Below are 19,161 nucleotides of genomic sequence, written 5' to 3' on the forward strand. Positions count from 1 at the left end.
ATGGGAGACCAGGAGAAGCACCTGGCTCCTGCCATCGGATCAGCGCGGTGCGCCAACTGCAGCGCACCAGCCTCGGCGGCCATTGGAGGGTGAACCAACGGCAAAAGGAAGACCTTTCTCTCTGTCTCTCTCTCACTGTCCACTCTGCCTGTCAAAAAAAACAAACAAACAAAAAATAATTTGGGCCATCTTCAGTTGGTTTCCCAGGCAGATTAGCAGGAAGCTGGATCAGAAGTGGAACAGTGAAGACTTCAATTGGCACTACAATATATTTGATGCTGGCATCACAAGTGGCAGCTTCACCTGCTACACCAACCTGCTTTTCTATAGATAAAGCCTTAGGTTTCAAGAGACCTGGCTCCCAAACCTTTCTGAGCCTCAGGTTGTTGTTTAGATTTCTTTCACAGGCAGAATTATACAGGAGGAGAGATCAACATCCTCCATCCGCTGGGATGACTTCCCCAAATGGTCACAACAGCTGGGGCACCCAGGTTTCCTATGGGTGTGATGTGGGTGAGGGAAGCATTAATTTTTTTGAAGATTTATTTACTTATTTGAAAGGCAGAGTTACACAGAAAGGAGAGGCAGAGAGAGGTCTTCCATCTGCTGGTTCACTCCCCAGTTGGCTGCAACAGCCGGAGTTGCGCCCATCAGGAGCCAGGAGCCACTTCCTGGTCTCCCACACAGGTGCAGGGGCCCAAGGACTTGAGCCATCTTCTTCTGCTTTCCCAGGCCATGGCAGAGAACTGGATCAGAAGTGGAGCAGCCGGGACTTAAACTGGTGCCCATATGGGATGCCAGCGCTTCAGGCCAGGGCGTTAGCCCGCTGCGCCACAGCGCCGGCCTCCATTAATTTTCTTACTCATGCACAGATACACATTCCAAGTGCTGGCACAAATAAAGTGTACAAAGTGGTAACATTGATTTAAAAGGTGAGAAAGTGAGCAAAGAGATGAGCATGGGTTGCGCCACAGAGACATACCCATCAGATTTACCCATCAGATTTTCAGACAGGAAAAGGGGTGGGGGAGGGGAGAGAGGGCACCTGCCTACAGCCGTGGTCTGTCGTGGAAGAGCCCCTCTCCCAGTTGTTGGTCTCCTTTGTGAGTTCCAGGTGATGCCTCTCCAGGCATGAAGCTACCTAGGAATTTCATGGCGCCTCCACAAATTCCACATGGAGCTCAATATCCGTATTTTCATGGTGTCTTCTTAGGTCCCGGATGAAGCAGATGCATCCCAGGCAAGAGGGCATTTGACTGACAGCATAGGATTACACATGAGGGCTTCTGACTTCCAGCTCAATCCTAAACTAACTTCTTATTTAATCCACTTCAGGTGCAGAGGCCCAAGCACTCAGGCCACGTTCCACTGTCTGAGCCTCAGTTCTGTCATGCTATTAGGCGACAATGCCTTCAGTGTTGCCTGGTAAATCTACAATTTACTACATCCTGTATCCCCAGCCTGATGTTAGGCTTGGGGACTAGAGCATTTATCCAACGGTCATTGCAAAGTTCACTGGCTTGGCAGCAAACAGTAAGTTCAGGACTCGGGTTAACCCTAGGGAGCTGGAACAGTGTGCAGAGCACTGGGAAGGTTTTGATGTGCTCTTTGAGATGGCTCTCAAGTTTGTTTTTTATTTATTTTTGCCATAAGTGCACTTTGGAAGAAAAATAGCAAGCATCTGCAAAAACCTGAGAAACCCTGCAAATCCTGAAAGTAGAGTTGGAGCAAAAAACCCAAGATTGGATGGAAGAGGCAAAAGCCAAACCACACAGGCTCTTCAGATTCCAGGTGCAAAGATTACTGGGTTTTATTCCAACGTCTATAAGCAGTGGTGATAAAGAATTGTGGCCTTGGGGCTGGTGCCTGCAGTGCCAACATCCCACATGGGTGCCGGTTCAAGACCTCCTAGCTGCTCCTCTTCCAGGCCAGCTCTCTGCTGTGGCCTGAGAAGGCAGTGGAGGATGGCCCAAGTGCTTGGGCCTCTGCACCCGGTGGGAGACCTGGAAGAAACTCCTGGCACCTGGCTCCTGGCTTCGGATGGGCACAGCTCTGGCCGTTGCGGGCAATTGGGGAGTGAACCAGCAGATGGAAGGCCTCTCTCTCTCTGCCTCTCCTCTCTGTGTGTAACTCTGCCTTTCAAATAAATAAATAAATCTTTAAAAAAAAAAAAATTTTGTGATCTCACCTTTGGAGAAAAATCTGGTCTTTTCAGTTTTAGCCCTAGTACCACAAGGACTCTGTACAAAATGGGACGAAGAAGTTTCAGGAATGGGCCTGAGGTCAAACACCCCTGCAGGGACCCCTCTGCCCCTTCCTGCGGGACTGCCAAGCTGATGGGGGGCGGGGGGGATAACTACCTTCACAAGTCCCCCGGGCTCTTGGAGAACGCCTGCAATGGTGATTATTTCTTCTGAGTAACAGGCAGGGTAGCGGAGTAGTCAGGTTCTGAACCACCGCTCGAACCCAGCATCTGTGACCGTGGGCGAGCGTCTGACGCGAGCCTTACAGCCCTCTTCCGTTAAATGGGAATGACAAACAGCACTTATCTCCAGCAGCTAGGAGGCCAGGGCTTTTAAGAGACCAGGAGAGCACACGGGGGTGCTCAGAGAGCCGCTACGGTCACTGAAAGCCTGCGTTAGAATCAGGAAACCGAGGCAGGGAGACAAAAGAACGTCCAGTCGCGTCGCCCCTAGCGATGAAGTCGGACCTGGAACACAGACCTGCCTCCCAGCCCAGGCCTCTCCGGAGTCCCCGGACTGACGGAGTGTGGACCGAGGCGCGCGGGCGCAGGGAGGCTGGGCCGCACGGGGCTTCCGCGCGACACCGGCGAGGTTGACCTGGAAGTTTGCTCAGCACCACCGGCTGCCCACCCCCCGGAGTCCGCGGCTCTGAGGACCAGAGCATCCTGGGAGTTGTGTCGCCCGATGCATGGTGGGACGTGTAGTCCGCTCCTGCCCCCGCCCTCCCGAAGCACCCGCCTCGGAGGCCGCCTTCGCTCCCCGCTCCCGGCAAGCTCCGCGCCAGCGCCGGCTACTAATTGGCTGTGGCTCGGACAGGCGGCTCTGCCGGCAGCGGTTACCCAGGGTTTCCGGTGCGAGGCCAGCGCTGGGGACGCGGTCGCACGTCGCCCGTGAGGTGAGCCCAAGGGCGGGACGACGGACGGTGAGGGCCTGTAGACCTGGACACTTTCGGCCAGTGGGGAAATTGCTCCGATTTCTGCGCGTGGGCGGCGGCGGGGGTGGGGGGAGTCGGGGTGACGCTTTGCGCATGCGCGCGACGGGAGGGCGCGCGGGGCGTGGGTGGCTGCGTGCGCGCGGGCGCGGGAGCCCACGTGGGACCTGGGCGCGGGGGGAGGGGTCGGAGTCGAGCGTCCCGCCACGTCAGTCTGCGGCCGGGAGCCAATCCCGCGCCGGGCCTGCCGTGAGGGGCCGTGTGGGGCCGGGAAGTGGCTTGGGGGGAACAGGAGGCCGCTCTCCTCAGCCGCTCCGGGAGCAGCGCCCCGGAAACGCGCCGGGGTGCGCCAGGCCCCCTGACCGGCCCGACGGCGGGAGAGCCGTCGGCCCCCTCCGCTGAAGGTGCGCCCGGGGCTGTGATTTCTGATCCAGGCTGCGGAGAATTCTGTGGAACATAGCAACTGTGTTTCTCAAGGATCCGCTCCCGACCTGAGGTGGCAGCGCACAATGAAGAATCAAGACAAAAAGAACGGGGCTGCCAAACAGCCCAACCCCAAAAGCAGCCCGGGACAGCCGGAAGCAGGAGCGGAGGGAGCCCAGGGGCGGCCCGGCCGGCCGGCCCCCGCCCGAGAAGCCGAAGGTGCCAGCAGCCAGGCTCCCGGGAGGCCGGAGGGTGTGTGCCAGCTCTGCGTTTCCAGCCGCCTGGGGGAGGAGTTCGCGGCCCGGCCCAGGGAGGAGGAAGCGGGGATGTGGAGCATCCCGGGCTCTGGGGAGGGGAGGCCCTAGCAGGCTTCTCGCAGGTGGCCGGCACCTGAGGCCTCGGCCAGTGACGCCGGGTTCCACCCGAAGGGCCTCGGTCACCAGTGTGGGCCACTGCCCTTGGTTCGTTGTCCAGGCATTTCTGGAATTGCTTGAATAGCAAGTGGGGGCTTTTAGAGGGAGGGGAATGGACAAAACATTGAGCTGCCTGCCTCCTGCGACATGGCAGTCCCAGGTGCCGTACGTACTTATTTTATGGTTGAACAAACTATTCGGGAGGTTGCGAGAAATAAGTAAGCTGCGGCAACCTTAAACCTGAACCAGTGAGTCTGGCTGGGCTCACGATCCCAGGTGGTGGTCTAACCATGCTGTCTGGCACTGCCTCTCATCCTCTCCTGCCCTAGGGGCTCAAGCCAAAACTGCTCAGCCTGGGGCGCTCTGTGATGTCTCCGAGGAGCTGAGCCGCCAGTTGGAAGACATACTCAGTACATACTGTGTGGACAACAACCAGGGGGCCCCGGGTGAGGATGGGGTCCAGGGTGAGCCCCCTGAACCTGAAGATGCAGAGAAGTCTCGCGCCTATGTGGCAAGGAATGGGGAGCCGGAGCCGGGCACCCCAGTAGTCAATGGCGAGAAGGAGACCTCCAAGGCAGAGCCGGGCACGGAAGAGATCCGGACGAGCGATGAGGTCGGAGACCGAGACCACCGGAGGCCACAGGAAAAGAAGAAGGCCAAGGGTCTGGGTGAGCAGAGGGCAGCTGCGGGGGGCTGTCGGGAGGGGGTTTGCATCTGACGCTATTGGGCTGTGCAGCAGGGAGTCTCCTTGGTTTATTCAAAGCCCAGGGTATTCCGGCCACAGCCCGGAGTTGTTCAGGTTGGGAGCAAGTGAAATGGAGCCTGACCCCTCATCAACAAAGTGGGGAGGTTTGGGTGGGCTCTCTACCTGCCCACACCGCTTCCTCCCTGCTGTGTGACCTTGGGCATGTCCTTTCCCCGCCCAGGGCAGTAGTTTCCAGTTCTCTACAAGGAGAGGATTGGGCTAGGCCAAAGTTGCAAACGCAAACGTCTGTGTAAGCCAGGGCGCCGCATGAGGACCGAGGGAGGGCCTGCTTTCTGCCCAGGGTGGACTGCGGCCTCGTTCCTTGTGTGCCCTCCACTGTGCCTGCTGCCCGCTTGTCAGTTGAGAGCATGTTGAACCTCAGACTGGGTGCAGCTGGAATTTTATTTTCTGTTAAGAAAAGCCAGAAATCAAGAGTCAGGTGAAATCTGTAGATTTCAGTAGTAGAAACCAAACAAAACCCATGCATGAGCCGGATTTGGCCTGTGTGCCAGTGATTGGCATCTCTGTGCTGGTGTCTTAGGGCCTCTGCGGGCTGAGCGGCCCGGAGCCTGGTCAGCAGCCCCTGAGGAAAGGCCCCCCACTCGGGCACAGGCGGTGGGGAAGTGGCAGTGACGGTCGTTTGACAGCAGAATTTGTATCTGTTTAAGAATCTAGGTTAGATGACATTGGACTCGTGTCCTAGTCCCTGTCTCGCCGCCCTTCCCCCCGCCCCCAGCACTTGTCACCCTAACTGAAAGAGGAACTTTTTTAAAGAATCATGGGAACACACTTTGAAGGTCTCTTCACTACAAGGTTCACTGTGTGGCTGCCTCATACACAGGGCTATAGATTTCTCACGGAGGCCAGCGGACTTGGATCCTGCTTCTCTGGGAAGGCCCCACTTTGCATTGACACAGCAGCCCTGAATTTGCAGGTGGGATAGCTTTTGTCTGCTGGGAGGCAGACAAGCTTTCCTCCCACCAGTGGTGCCCCCACAGAAGGAATTCCAAGAGGTTTTGGTAAGCATTTGTTGGACACGTGCTGCGCTGGCTCTGTGGAGCGCAGTGATAAACAGGATTGAGTTGATCCCACCCCCATGGAGAAGCTGCTACAGCAGTGCAGGCAGGCAGTTGAACCAGCAAAATGTAAATAAAGATGGGGGAGGGCCGCCTTATTGCACAAGAGTCTGGAGCCAGGCCCGGAGGGGCTCCCCTGGAAGGGGGGACGTGGAGTGCATGGCTCTGCTGCCTGTGCTTTGCAGGAAAGGAGATCACGCTGCTGATGCAGACCCTGAACACGCTGAGCACCCCAGAGGAGAAGCTGGCGGCTCTGTGCAAGAAGTATGCCGAACTGGTCAGTCGCCCCTTGCCTTGGGAAAGCCGCAGGCCACCTGGCATGGGGGTGGGCCTGCAGGGGCAGGTGGGGGGCTTAATTCTTGTCCAACCTTTCTCTGAACCTTTTCTCCAAGTGTTAAACGGGCAGTCAGTTCCCAGCTGGCCTCTTCAGGACTCACAGTGAAAGAAAATCCGCACGTTCCTTGAACGAAATTTCTCAAATAATAGTTCCCCAGGTAGTAGAGCCCTAGCTCCTGGCCCACGTCCCAGATACCATGTGATCTTGCCCTGCGGACTTCTGTATGCATCTCCCCAAAGTACCGAGGTGCCCAACACCATTATCACACAAAACAAAATTAGCCCTGGCTGCTTGATCGTTCTTTTTAATTTTTTGCAAGGCAGAGCAACAGACAAGGAGGGAGATCAGTTCATTCACTCTGCAGATGGCTGCAACAGCCAAGTCTGGGCCAGGCTGAAGCCAGGAGCCCAGAATTCCATGTGGTTCTCCCACACAGACGACAGGGAGAACTAAGCTAGGGACACTGACAAGGGAGCATGTTGGGCCATCACCTGCTGCCTCCCAGCAGTGGCATCAGCTGGAAGCTGGATTGGAAGCAGAATAGCTGGGACTCAGATCAACACTCCAGTATGGGCTGCAGGTATTGCAAGCAGTGAACTTGCTGTGCCACAACTCTGATCACTTTTTTAATGTTTGTTTATTTTTTCATCCACTTGGAAAGCAGAGAGAGGGGTCTTTGATTCCTTGGTTCCCTCCCGCAGATTCCTACAACAGCCAGGGGAGGGCCAAGCTGAAGCCAGGACGCAGAACTCCTTCCAGGTCTCCCAGCCCTTGAGCTACCTCCTAGGATGCACATTCGCAGGAAGCTCAATCAGAACTGGAGGAGCAGGGACCGGAACCAGGCACTCCACTAGGGGGTGCAGGGTGTCCCAAATGGTTGCTTTATCGGCTGTGCCACAGTACCTGCCTTTGATAATCCTCCCTTGTGCTACAGGGCAGTTCTCATCACTGCCTCCCTCTTCCCCCGTGATGTTTGTCTCATGGCAGAAACCATAGGTGGTTCTCTGTGCTGCCCCACTTCTAGCCAGGAGCTTCTTCCGGGTCCCGCACGTGGGTGCAGGGGCCCAAGGACTTGGGCCATCTTTTGCTTTCCCAGGCTGGATCAGAAGTAGAGCAGCCAGGACTCAAACCAGCACCCATATGAGATGCCATACTGCAGGCTTGGGCTTTAACCCACTTTGCCACAGCACCAGCCCCCAATGGGTTCTTATAAAGCTTAAATAATGAAGAGCTATAAGAAAGGTGAACCAGCCTTTTAGAATGATCAGGATCAGTTGCTGATGCACGAGCTGGCAAATGTGCTGAGTAGACAGGGGAAACTGAGGCCCCACACACAAGGAAAGGGTGCAGCCTTGGTGTCCGCACGGCTCAGTTCACGTGACTGCAGTCGAGGACGTGTGCTGGTAACCTGTGCCTCTGCTCCTCTGGTTTCTCCTGTTCCCAGAGAAATAGGAAAGATGGGCTTCCCTGGGGTGGGGAAGGTGTGGGGGGAGGACAGTACAGTGCTGTGAAAAAGCAGTATGGCTAGCATGAGAAATGGGGCGGGGCTGCAGGGCATGGAGGACTTCCTGAAATTGGTGGTCTTGGATGTAAAGGGAGATTTTTCTAGCAGAATTGCTCTGGTGCTGATGCCAAGTTGGCAGGGAGTGCTTTACCAAGGTTGAGAAAGGATTCTGAAGCAGCTCCCTGCTCATGTACCTGGGAAAGCAGCAGCAGATGGCTCAAGTCCTTGGATCCTTGCACCTATGTGGGAGAGCTGAATAGAGTGCCTGGCTTTGGCCTGGAGCATCCCTGACCATCACAGCCATTTGGGGCATGAACTCATAGATGGAAGATCTTTTTCTACCTGTCTCTGCCTCTCTCTGTCACCCTGCTTTTCAAATAAATAAAACAATCTTTTTTTTTTTTCTTTTAATTTAAAAAAAAATTTTTTTATTTTCGACAGGCAGAGTGGACAGTGAGAGAGAGAGACAGAAAGAAAGGTCTTCCTTTTGCCGTTGGTTCACCCTCCAATGGCTGCAGCCAGCGCACTGCGCTGATCCGAAGGCAGGAGCCAGTTGCTTATTCTGGTCTCCCATGTGGTGCAGGGCCCAAGCACTTGGGCTATCCTCCACTGCACTCCCGGGCCACAGCAGAGAGCTGGCCTGGAAGGGGGCAACCGGGACAGAATCCAGCACCCCGACCGGGACTAGAACCCGGTGTGCCGGCGCCGCTAGGCGGAGGATTAGCCTGTTGAGCCGCGGCGCCGGCATATTTATTTATTTACTTACTTGAAAGGCAGAGTTACACAGAGAGGCAGAGGCAGAGAGAAAGAGAGGTCTTCCATCTGCTGGTTCATTCCCCAGCTGGCTGCAACAGCCAGAGCTGTGCTGATCAGGAGCCAGGAGCTTCTTCCGGATCTCCCACATAGGTGCAGGGGCCCAAGGACTTGGGCCGTCTTCTACTGCTTTCCCAGGCCACAGCAGAGAGCTAGATCTCAAGTGAAGCAGCCAGGACTCCAGCTGTCATCCACATGGGATGCTGGCACTGCAGGTGGCGGCTTTACCCTCTACGCCACAGCGCCGGCCCCACATCCCAGTTTTTTACCTTGATTCAGTGTTGAAGTGTCATATTCTGGGTATTGCATTAAATATATTTTTAAAGTTAATTTCACCTATTTACTTTTTTAGTGTGATGTGGCCACTGAATTACATATGTTGGCTGCATTATATTCTGTAAAGGACTGACTAGGATCGTGGAAGGGGAGTGAAGCTGGGGAGAGCGGTGGGTTATGGGAGAGATTCAGGATTGAGAGGCCAGGGGTTCAAGGATTGTCCATACGGAAATGGCCAAGAATGCTGGAAAGAACTGTGCTGGCGTTGTCTTGCAGGAGTAATGAATACCTCCTTTCAGGTCTGTTAATGGACACGTGGCAGGGTGAGTGGGTGGTCTCATCCTAGGGCTTGAGTGTCCAGAGTTGGGGCCTTGCAGTGGTCTGAGTGTCTTGAGCTGGGATCTGCTGACTGAATGACCATGCTTGTCCGAGTGAGTGTCCATTTCTCCATCCCTGAGTTGGGGCCTTTGGAGATACAGGGAGGAGTGACTGTAAAGTAGGCAGGGCCTGAACTGCTGTTACTGCAGCCAGGGTGGAGTCCACACAGGGCAGCACAGGGGTACAGCTCAGCTGTGCCCAGCAGACCCGGGAGCCATGCAGGGCGCCCACAGGTGCTCACCTGCCGTCCTGCCCTAGCTCGAGGAGCACCGGAACTCCCAGAAGCAGATGAAGCTCCTGCAGAAGAAGCAGAGCCAGCTGGTGCAGGAGAAGGACCACCTGCGGGGCGAGCACAGCAAGGCCATCCTGGCCCGCAGCAAGCTCGAGAGCCTGTGCCGGGAGCTGCAGCGGCACAACCGCTCACTCAAGGTAGGCCACGGACCACTCCGGTCTCCCCCACTTCCGCTTGTCTTTGGTAGCCTTTCCCCTACTTTTCCCAGTAATGCCCTGTCTTAGGACAGCTGGGACCGTTTCACATGTACTTATATTAAGGTAAAGGCCAAGCTGGTTAGAGAACCCAAAATGCAGTGGCCTGAATATACTAGGGGTGCGTCCCCCCACACTCCATTCTTTTTATCTATTCAAGAGGCAGAGAGAAAGAGGGAGCTGCCATCACTCTCCCAGATGCCTGCGACAGCCAAGGCTGGGCCAAGCCAGGAGCCCAGGATTCCAGCTGGGTCTCCTGTGTTTGGGCCTTCACCCTGCCTCCCAGGTGCACATTAGCAGGAAGCCGGAATGGAGAGTGGATCCGGGACTCGGGCCCAGGTCTGATAGGATGCAGGGCTCCCAAGCAGCGTCCTGACTGCTGCGCCGAATGCGTCCCCTCATTGTTTTTTCAGTGTCATTGTTTGCATATACTGCATTTTGTCAGCCTGCTGCTTTAGGTATTTTAGGGTTGTTTCCAATTTTTCACTGTTACATACAGAGCCACAGTGAGAATTCTTTTTATATGTGTGTCCCTGACCAGTTGTACAGAATTTATATGTAGGATAAATCTCAGAAGTGAAATGGCTAGATCCAAGAGTATGCAGATTTTAATAAATTTTTGCCAGATTGCCTTCCAATAAGGGGACACAGCCTTGCCAGTCATGGGTGTGACAGAATGTTAACAGCTTGGTCTCCAGGGTCACAGGTAAGATAAAAGCACACTAAAATAGAATACAGGTGCTCTGACAAAGCAGGTTAAGTCACTGCTTAGGATAACTCCGTATCGTGGAGTGCTGGTTTGAGTCCCTGTGGCTCTACTGACCCAGCGTCCGGCTTGTGTATACTGAGAGGCAGCAAGTGATGGCTCAGTTCCTCAGGTCTTTGCCACCTGCGTGGGAGACTTGGAATTCTTGGCTGCGGGCTTTGGCCTGGCCCAGCCCTTGGCTGTGTGAACGTTTGGGGAGTGAACCAGCAGATGGAAGATCACTGTCTGTCTCTCTCTACCTTTCAAGTAGATGAAAACAAATAAGTAAACACTAAAAAGAAAATAAAAATACTTAATCTGAAATTGGAAGAATCAGCTTCAGGAGATCCACATTGCTTCAAAATGGCATTTACTTGTGTGCCTACGTTTCTGGGGGCTCTCACTTGATGTCGCCCGATATAAAAAGGGGTCCTTTGGAGCCCCCGCTGCACAACACCCTAGGGCCTGGCTCCTCGCTGTATGGGCAGAGTCCACGTGTGGACTAGTCGGGAGCACTCTGCAAGGCTGGCTGGGGAGCAGTGGATGATTGCGCTGGGGGCCAACTTCTCTGCCCAGGAAGAAGGTGTGCAGCGAGCCCGAGAAGAGGAGGAGAAGCGCAAGGAGGTGACGTCACACTTCCAGATGACACTCAACGACATTCAGCTGCAGATGGAGCAGCACAACGAGCGCAACTCCAAGCTGCGCCAAGAGAACATGGAGCTGGCCGAGCGGCTCAAGAAGCTGATTGAGCAGTACGAGCTGCGAGAAGAGGTGAGGCTGCCCTGGCAGCGGCCAGCGCGGGCGACTGAGCTCCCGGGCGTGCCAGGCGCCAGGACCGCACTCTCGGGCTTCAGGGCACTCTGCCTTCTCCCTCGGGAGGAGAGCAGTGTCGTTCCTCCTGAGGGCTGAGGTGTGGGGAGGAGACTCGCTGGCAGCCACTCAGCCCCAGGTCCGCGGTGCCTGACCCCAACAACTGGAATGAGAGCTCCCAGGTGTTAGAGTGGACGTGTACCCGTGCTCCCAGCAGAGCCTTGGAGCAGCCCCTCCGAGTCAGACACGTACTGTCCATGCTTGACAATTGCAGTTGCTCACTAGACTAGAAATAGCTTGACAGTGGTGCAGGTCAGGTTTGGCTCCTGGCTTATGCCCATTTCAGTTTTCAGAACTTTGCAGAATTTGGAATTACAGGGTAGAGCCTGTACTCGGGGTCATGATGGACTCCAGGGTCCACTGATTGATACCCTGCTGCTCTGCCGCTCCTGCCACTTAAAGGGGCAGATCTCGCCATCTTGGCTAGCTCTCGAATCTTTGGGTCTCCGATGCCAGTCACTCAGCAGTTCTGGGTCACTTGTTCCTCGAGAGAAAGGAGACACACTGCCCCCTCACGGGTCTGGCAGCGCACGTGCTCTGGCTCACAGACCCGTGTGGCAAATGTGTGTGCAGGGCCGGGAGGGCACTTCCCTAATCCACTCCTTCCCTTCCTGTGCTTCGTCCTCTGGGTAAGGCTGCTTGTGACACATTTGTTTTGAAAACCCGGTCTGAGTCTTGTCGGCCAGCACTGAGACAGAGGCTTCCTGGGCCACCAGAGTGGTGACTTGAAGAGTGAGGGCCCTCTCTCCCCCCAGCCTCCTAAGGCAAGGACGTGCTGCTGCCTGTGAGGAGCAGTATGGGCCTACCAAGGCCTGCTGCTGCTGCTTTACAACCCTCCCACGACAGATTCAGATGCCCCCTTTCTGCCCCCTCCAAGTGTCTGAACCTGAGATCACAGGTGACCGGGACTCCCGTGTTTTCACCTGGCCCTGTCTTCGATGCACCTTCTCTTTGCCATCCAAAAGTAAATCAGATTCTTCATCCCTTATTCCAGTAAGTCGTGAGGTTTCAGCTCTGAAGTGGCACTGGAGTCCTTCACCTTCCCGGCCCTCACACTGGTCCAGGGCGCCAGGCCCTTCCAGCAGTCACGACAGCCATTCCTGGGGCTGCAGGTGTACAGCCTTTGCTTAGAGGCTTGGCCGTCTCTGCCCCCTGAGCCAGGATGTTGTGTTCAGAGAGGTGTGATCGTTGTCCTACCTTCGCACTTTTATTAGGGAGTCAGGGAGCACAAAACTGAGGGCTGCCAGCCACGTAGAGTGATGAGCCGTGGGCCAGAGGTAGGAGTGCATTTACCACGTGGCTCTCCGGGAGCTAATTCCCTCCATAAACTGTTTCCACCCTGGTCGGACTCTGGACGAGGAATGAGGTGAAGGGAGTTGGAGCCCACGGCCTGTGGTGTATGTGGGGATCCAGCATGTCGGATTGAGCTGGGAGGCTGGGCCAGCTGTTCTGGCCTCTGGATGGCGCCTCAAGAGAAGGGGGTGCTGAGGAGCCCGCCCTCCACCGTCTTTGCTGCAGCACATCGACAAAGTCTTCAAACACAAGGATCTGCAGCAGCAGCTGGTGGACGCCAAGCTCCAGCAGGCCCAGGAGATGCTGAAGGAGGCGGAGGAGCGGCACCAGCGGGAGAAGGACTTTGTGAGGCCCGGGCCCCAGGGCTGCGGCGGGAGGGCCAGGAGGTGGGCTGGGTTCTGCTTTGGCTCAGAGTCGAGTCTGTATGGCTGGGGAGAGGTGGCTGCCTGGCCAGACCAGGCACTGCTTCCTTAGACGTCAGTCTCAGAGGAAGCCTCGGTGGGTCCAGTGCTTGTGGCTTAAAAAGGCCAAACACAGCCCCTGGGGGCTTCTGACAGGGTCTGGGCTCCTGTCTTGGAAATAGCTCCTGAAAGAGGCAGTGGAGTCCCAGAGGATGTGCGAGCTGATGAAGCAACAGGAGACCCACCTGAAGCAGCAGGTGAGACCGTGCACCCTGACCCTGGGCTTCCAAGAACCCCTCACTGGGTCCTTCCCTGGGGGGAATGAAATGGGACCCTCATTCTAGGCCTGGCTCTGCCCGTCTGCTCTGTGACCTTGGCTGAGTGTTCTCTCTGGACCTGCCCAGCACCTAAGTGCTGGGGACCAGGTGGTGGGATGAGCCCAGGGGTGTCTTTCTGCCATGCTCAGAGGCGGCCTGGTTGATTTTGGGGAGAGGGGGACAGAATGGTTGTTTCTTATCACATAAATTTTACTTGATTCTGGAAGAAAAGTTTGAAAATAAATAGAAAAGCAAAACATGTCACCTTAAATTCTGCTTTCCAGGCTTAGCATTTTGGCTTATGTCTTTCCAGATATATAGGTCTGGTTTAGTTTTTTTTTTTTTTTTTTTTTTTTTTTGACAGGCAGAGTGGATAGAGAGAGAGAAAGGTCTTCCTTTTTCCATTGGTTCACCCTCCAATGGCCGCTGTGGCCGGCGTTTTGTGCTGATCCGAAGCCAGGAGCCAGGTGCTTCTCCTGGTCTCCCATGTGGGTGCAGGGCCCAAGGACTTGGGCCATCCTCCACTGCCTTCCCGGGCCATAGCAGAGAGCTGGCCTGGAAGAGGGGCAACCGGGATAGAATGCGGCGCCCCAACCGGGACTAGAACCCGGTGTGCCGGCGCCGCAAGGTGGAGGATTAGCCTGTTAAGCCACGGCGTCGGCATGTCTGGTTTAGTTTTAAGGGAAAATAGATCTCAGTAGAATTGTTGGGTCGTAGTTTCCAGGAGGTCTGAGTGTGTTGACCAGAGTGTCTTCCAGAGAAGCCCAGTCTTATTGCGGGCCTCTTTCTCACGCAGCTTGCCCTGTACACAGAGAAGTTTGAGGAGTTCCAGAACACTCTTTCCAAAAGCAGCGAGGTGTTCACCACATTCAAACAGGAAATGGAAAAGGTAAGGAAGCCTTGGCCAGCTGTGGCTCCTCGGATGCAAGCTGCTTCATCAGAATCAAACCCTGCGCCTGCCTTGGGGAAGCCCCCACCCGGTGTGCCCCCTCAGGAGCGGTTCCTAGCAGCTGAGATTGATAGTAAAGATGGGCCATTGGGCGCCATCACAGCCTTCCCTCTGTGCGCACCCTCCCGGCTCCGCCTTTGCCTGGCAGTCTCGTCATTTGTTCTTTTTCTTGAAGACGTGACTGAGATGGAGCAGATTGGGTTCTTTGATTTTTTTGTTTTTGTTTTTTACGACTTATTTTATTTGAAAGGCAGAGTTGGAGCGAGATCTTCCCTCTGCTGTTTTGCTTCCCAAGTGGCTGTAATAGCCAGGGCTCAGCCAGGACTGGGCCAGGCTAAGCCAGGAGCAAGAACTTCATCCACATCTCCCAAGTGGATGGTAGGGTTTCAGACACTTGGGCCATCTTCCGCTGCTTTCCCAGGCGCATTAATGGAACTGTATCGCAAGCAGAGCAGCCAGGACTCAAACCAGTGCCCATCTGGGATGCAGGCATCTCAGGCAGTGGCTGAATGCCACAGTGCCAGCCCCAGGTCTGGTCATTTCTTGTTATTGATAGTGGACATTAGAGGCTTCCAGGTGACAAGGAGGCCCAGAAGGCATTGTAACTGGGCCCTGGAATGCCTTGCACTTTGGGGTTGTTCCTTGCCTCTGAGAAGTGGTTGTGCCAGCAGCCCAGCTCTCACCATTTCCTCCCATCTGTCTCATAACCCAGATGACAAAGAAGATCAAGAAGCTGGAAAGAGAGACCACCATGTACCGTTCCCGGTGGGAGAGCAGCAACAAGGCCCTGCTGGAGATGGCTGAGGAGGTGCGTCCTGTGCAGTCAGAGGCGGGGGTCTGGGTGCACAGCTACCATGTATCGGGCCTTTCTTTGCCTGTCGGCAATGTGCCTGGAGTGAAGTAGAGCCGGGACTCAGACACACTATCCAAGTAAAAGCAGTGCCAGCGCACTCCCCACGCGGCTGTGCAGTGGAAGCAAAGGGAACAAGTGGAAAACAGGGATGGAGAGGCAGAGGGCAACGGCAGCAGGCAGGGAGCAGCAAGAGGCACACTTTGCATGCGAGGCAGCCCAGATAATTTGAGATTTCGTGGCTGGCAGTGCGGGGACAGGAAATGACACTGGAGCAGCAGCTGCAAGCCAGACCTCACTAAGTGTTGTACATAGGCCAGTTCATTGAGCACTCTCTTGAGACCTGAGGTTGGTGTTAGCAGTCCTGTTTTACAGATGAGATAGGCTGAAAAGCTAGGTACTTTGCCAAGGCCATCTGGAATACATTGTCTGCTCTCCAAGCCGGGTCCCTTCTCTGCACCTCACTGCTGCCAGTTGACAGCCCAGTTGTGACATAAACTAGCTCTGATATTAGAAGGGGCTAACTTTATAGACTCTGGTCTGCTCCCAGCCTTGTGGAAGTGTCTGCTACCAGGTGGTGCTGATGAGGAGACTGACAGGATGGCACTGAAGATCCCGTTTTTTCCCCCTAGAAAACACTCCGGGACAAAGAGCTAGAAGGCCTGCAGGTGAAAATCCAGCGGCTGGAGAAGCTGTGCCGGGCACTGCAGACAGAGCGCAATGACCTGAACAAGAGGGTGCAGGACCTGAGTGCTGGTGGCCAGGGCCCCGTCTTCGACAGTGGTGCTGAGCGGAGGCCAGAGCCCGCCACCACCTCCAAGGAGCAGGGTGTCGAGGGGCCCGGGGCTCAAGTACCCAACTCTCCAAAGGCCACAGACGCTTCCTGCTGCACAGGTGCACCCAGCACAGAAGCATCAGGCCAGACAGGGCCCCAGGAGCCCACCTCTGCCACTGCCTAGAGAGCTTGGTGCTGGGGTGTGCCAGGAAGGGAGCAGGCAGCCCAGCCAGGCCTGGCCCAGCCCAGGCTCCCATGCTAAACAGTCCGGTGCCGAGGCCAGGATGTTCTGACCTGGCTGGCACCTGACCCTCTACAGTCTTGGATTTTGTGGGTCAGTTTTACATGCATATGGCACACATGCAAGGCCTCACACATTTGTGTCTGTAAGTCTACTGTGGGCTTGCATCAAGGGTGACGATGGACAGATGAAGCCAGCGGCTCCCTTGCGAGCTGAAGTCTTACGGAGGAGGTGTCGTCTGCACTGCCATCGCAGTGACCTGCAGGACAAGTTCCTTGAGCTTTCCCTGCCTGCTTTGAGGCTGAGACCCCTCCCGGCCCTTCAGAGCTCCTGACAAGTGATACACACCCAGCCTTGACTGCACTTCTCTTGGGTAGCCGGGCTCTCCTAGCCTCCCCCGGAGGCTCCATTGCTTCTCTTGACTTGGAGAGCAGATGCCCAGGCGTAGCCTTGGCAGGCACTGGGAGCTAGTGATTGAGCTGCTCTCCTGCCTCCGAGCAGGGGCAGGAGTGTTTCTGGTGGGATGATGCGCTCGCTGGTCGGGAGCCCCTTGGGCGCCGATTCCCCCGCCCTCTGGTAGTGCCAGGATCAGGCCAGTGATGCTTCTCAGTAGCCTTACCATTCACAGGTGCCTCTCCAGCCCGCACAGTGAGTGACAAGATCATCCAAAGGATTCCTTCTGAAGGTGTTTGTTTCATTTTGTTTTGTTGCACGTGACGGTTTGTATTGAGGATCCTCTGAGGAAGAAGGGTGCTGTAGCAGTGGTCCCTGCGTGCCTGGCCTCCAGTGTCCTGCCCTCCTCCCCCTCCCCATGGCTCCTCGGCCATGTTGGTGCTGAGGTTTCTGTTTGGTGAGATCAGGTTGTCTGTTCAGAGAGAAGAGGCGTCTGATGGCTTTGCCGCCAGCTTGCCTACGGGCCTCAATCCCAGGAGGCCACCCAGTTCCCGTCACTGTTGTCCCCGTGCAGTGTGTTGCTGGTCCCCAGGACCAGCTGCTCATTTGCTTTATGGGTCAGTTTCTGCTTCCTGCCCCCTACTCCACCTAACTGCAATCCTTGTGGTTTCCCTGGTTCTCATCCCTGGTAGCTCTGTGCCCAAGAAATAGCCTTCTTTGGGATTCTTGTTCTGCCCATGCGGGAGCCGCTGCTGTCTGACAGGTGAGGCCTGAGACTCAGCGGCTGACAGAGCTGCAGAACTCTGCACAGTGGCTCCCGGTGCAGCCTGCTGTGTGCTGCACGCCGCTGCTCTGCGGGCACTGGCCAGTCTGTGCAGAGCATTTGAGTACTGGCTCAAGAGGGAGGGCTCTGCTGGCCTCGAGGGACAGCGCCATGTCTCCAGCTGGGCTCAGGGAGCCCCAGACTGGCTGTGTAGGGTGCTTGGGGTTTGCTTCTTGCTGTATTTCTTTGAAGCTATTTCGTTGTCCTATTCCTTCATCTTCCACAGTCCACGCTCAGCCTTTAACTTGGATCCCTCAAATAACAGGGTTCATGAGACCCATGAGTACACCCAAGCTACGTGTGGCTGAGGCCGGCTGGCAGGTGAATGGCACGCCATTGCTGCTGCTGATCCCTGGCATATCTTTAGTTCACCTTGAAATGCTCCAGCCACAGTGCAAGCAGTGAGTCCATGTGCCACCCTGGGCTGAATCCCACCTCCTGTGAGTGTTGCCCAAGATTGTGTCTCTTCTGAATCCCTTCGTTGGGAATGGCCTCTGCCGCCTCCTGCTCAGGGAGGCTTTCCCCTTCCCTCAGGCCCTGTGCCAGACTGAGTGAGGTACAAGAACCGCCAAGCCCATGGAAGGTATGGCTAGGCGCCAGGGTGCAGGAAGGAGGCAGGTAGCTGCCTGCACCCTTGAAAGCCAAGAGGCCTATGGTGGCCTCCATCCTGGCTTGCCTCACTTCAGCTACCTCGAATAGCCCAGGGGTGGGGCTATTGGATTCCAGGGTGGTGGGGTGGGAAGCTACAGGGGGCAGGTGGCTCTCACTGGGCTTCCCAGCTCAGGAATGTAGGCCTCAGGTAGGGGAGAGCCTTTGCTTCACTCCATCCATTTGCAGGCATCCAGGCCAGTCTAGATGGCGACCCCTCTCTCTTCCTCTCCATTGACCAAATCATACCTGTCTCTATACAGCTGCTCTGCTTGCTCTGCTTTCCAAAGTCAGCCCAGGTACCCAGGTGCCGCCCACATTGGCCTGGAGCCTGGACCAGAGGCAAGGGAGGTGGCCTATCCTTGAGTGATAGGCAGTGCCTTCCTCACCCGGTGGCTTCCATGCCTGTGACCTCAGTTTTAGGACCAAGAGCTGTGTTGGTTTCTTACGTTGTTAGCTTTTCCTCCAGGGGACCAGAGCAGGTGAGGCTCAGAGCCCAGAGCCCTTGGCGCCGCCGCAGTAACTTGTGTCCGGACCTCGTCCAGCTGAGCGCTTCGTGTATGACTCAGCTTCGTGTGTGAGTCCTGCGGAGTGCGTCACGTACACTAGACTCAGCGGTGTCAGCCGCACTTTGATTTGTTGTTTGTTTTCCATGAGGTTTTTGGACCATGGGCTTAGCTCAGGCACTTTCTGTAAGAGAATGTTACTTCTGTAAAGATGCTTATTTAACCTACGCCTGCCTCCCCGCACTCCCAACCAGGTGGCCACCAAGAGCTCACCAAGAGGCCAATAGAGCTGCTCCAGCTCTCCCATCTTGCACCGCACAAAGGTGGCCGCCCCAGGGACAGCCAGGCAGCTGCCTGGGGGAGGGGGCTTCTCTTCCTTATGGCCTGGCCATCTAGATTGTTTGAAGTTGTGCTGACAGCTTTTTTTGTTTTTTTGTTTTTTTTTTTTTTTTTTTTTTTTTTGTCTACTTTTGGTATTCACAACAGCCAGGGACTTGATTTTGATGTATTTTAAGCCACACTAAATAAAGAGTCTGTTGCCTTAGTTGTTTCTACGCTTCTGGATGCAGCCAGCCCCTTCGTCATCACCCACTCGTCTGGATGTGCCGCAGAGTGGCCGTGCCCACATCCGGCATCTTGTACCTGTCAGACCGCAGCCACTGCGGGCTCCGATGCTGGCGCTACAAAGGCACCTGCGCTGGACCCGGCAGAGCTGACAGGATGCT

The 19,161-nt window shown here is 55.6% G+C and overlaps 1 protein-coding gene across 3 annotated transcripts; it reads left to right on the forward strand.

The window, feature by feature from the left end:
• Window positions 1–3,030: 3,030 nt before the first annotated feature.
• TXLNA (taxilin alpha) lies at window positions 3,031–18,980 on the forward strand. 3 transcript variants are annotated; one of them, XM_062190861.1, is made up of 11 exons: window positions 3,031–3,138; window positions 3,609–3,849; window positions 4,340–4,678; window positions 6,017–6,108; window positions 9,398–9,568; window positions 10,947–11,141; window positions 12,759–12,878; window positions 13,117–13,191; window positions 14,048–14,140; window positions 14,913–15,008; window positions 15,683–18,980. In XM_062190861.1, exons 2-11 carry the CDS (start codon window positions 3,684–3,686, stop codon window positions 16,007–16,009), a joined length of 1,674 nt encoding a protein of 557 aa, XP_062046845.1. In that variant the 5' UTR covers window positions 3,031–3,138; window positions 3,609–3,683; the 3' UTR covers window positions 16,010–18,980. The 3 variants fall into 3 exon arrangements, with proteins under 3 accessions (XP_062046845.1, XP_062046848.1, XP_062046847.1); XM_062190864.1 differs by having other exon boundaries at window positions 3,609–3,816; XM_062190863.1 differs by having other exon boundaries at window positions 3,037–3,138; window positions 3,652–3,849.
• The last annotated feature ends 181 nt before the right edge of the window (window positions 18,981–19,161 follow it).

The sequence above is a fragment of the Lepus europaeus genome, chromosome 5 (assembly GCF_033115175.1).
Source record: "Lepus europaeus isolate LE1 chromosome 5, mLepTim1.pri, whole genome shotgun sequence".
NCBI classification, from domain to species: Eukaryota; Metazoa; Chordata; class Mammalia; order Lagomorpha; family Leporidae; genus Lepus; species Lepus europaeus.

Bases quoted from the DNA above. Each gene is read 5' to 3' on its own strand.
- TXLNA (XM_062190861.1), top strand. From the start codon at position 3,684: ATGAAGAATCAAGACAAAAAGAACGGGGCTGCCAAACAGCCCAACCCC. The intron at 13,192-14,047 runs GTGAGACCGTGC...TTTCTCACGCAG, and splicing joins AGACCCACCTGAAGCAGCAG to CTTGCCCTGTACACAGAGAA. The intron at 14,141-14,912 runs GTAAGGAAGCCT...CTCATAACCCAG, and splicing joins TCAAACAGGAAATGGAAAAG to ATGACAAAGAAGATCAAGAA.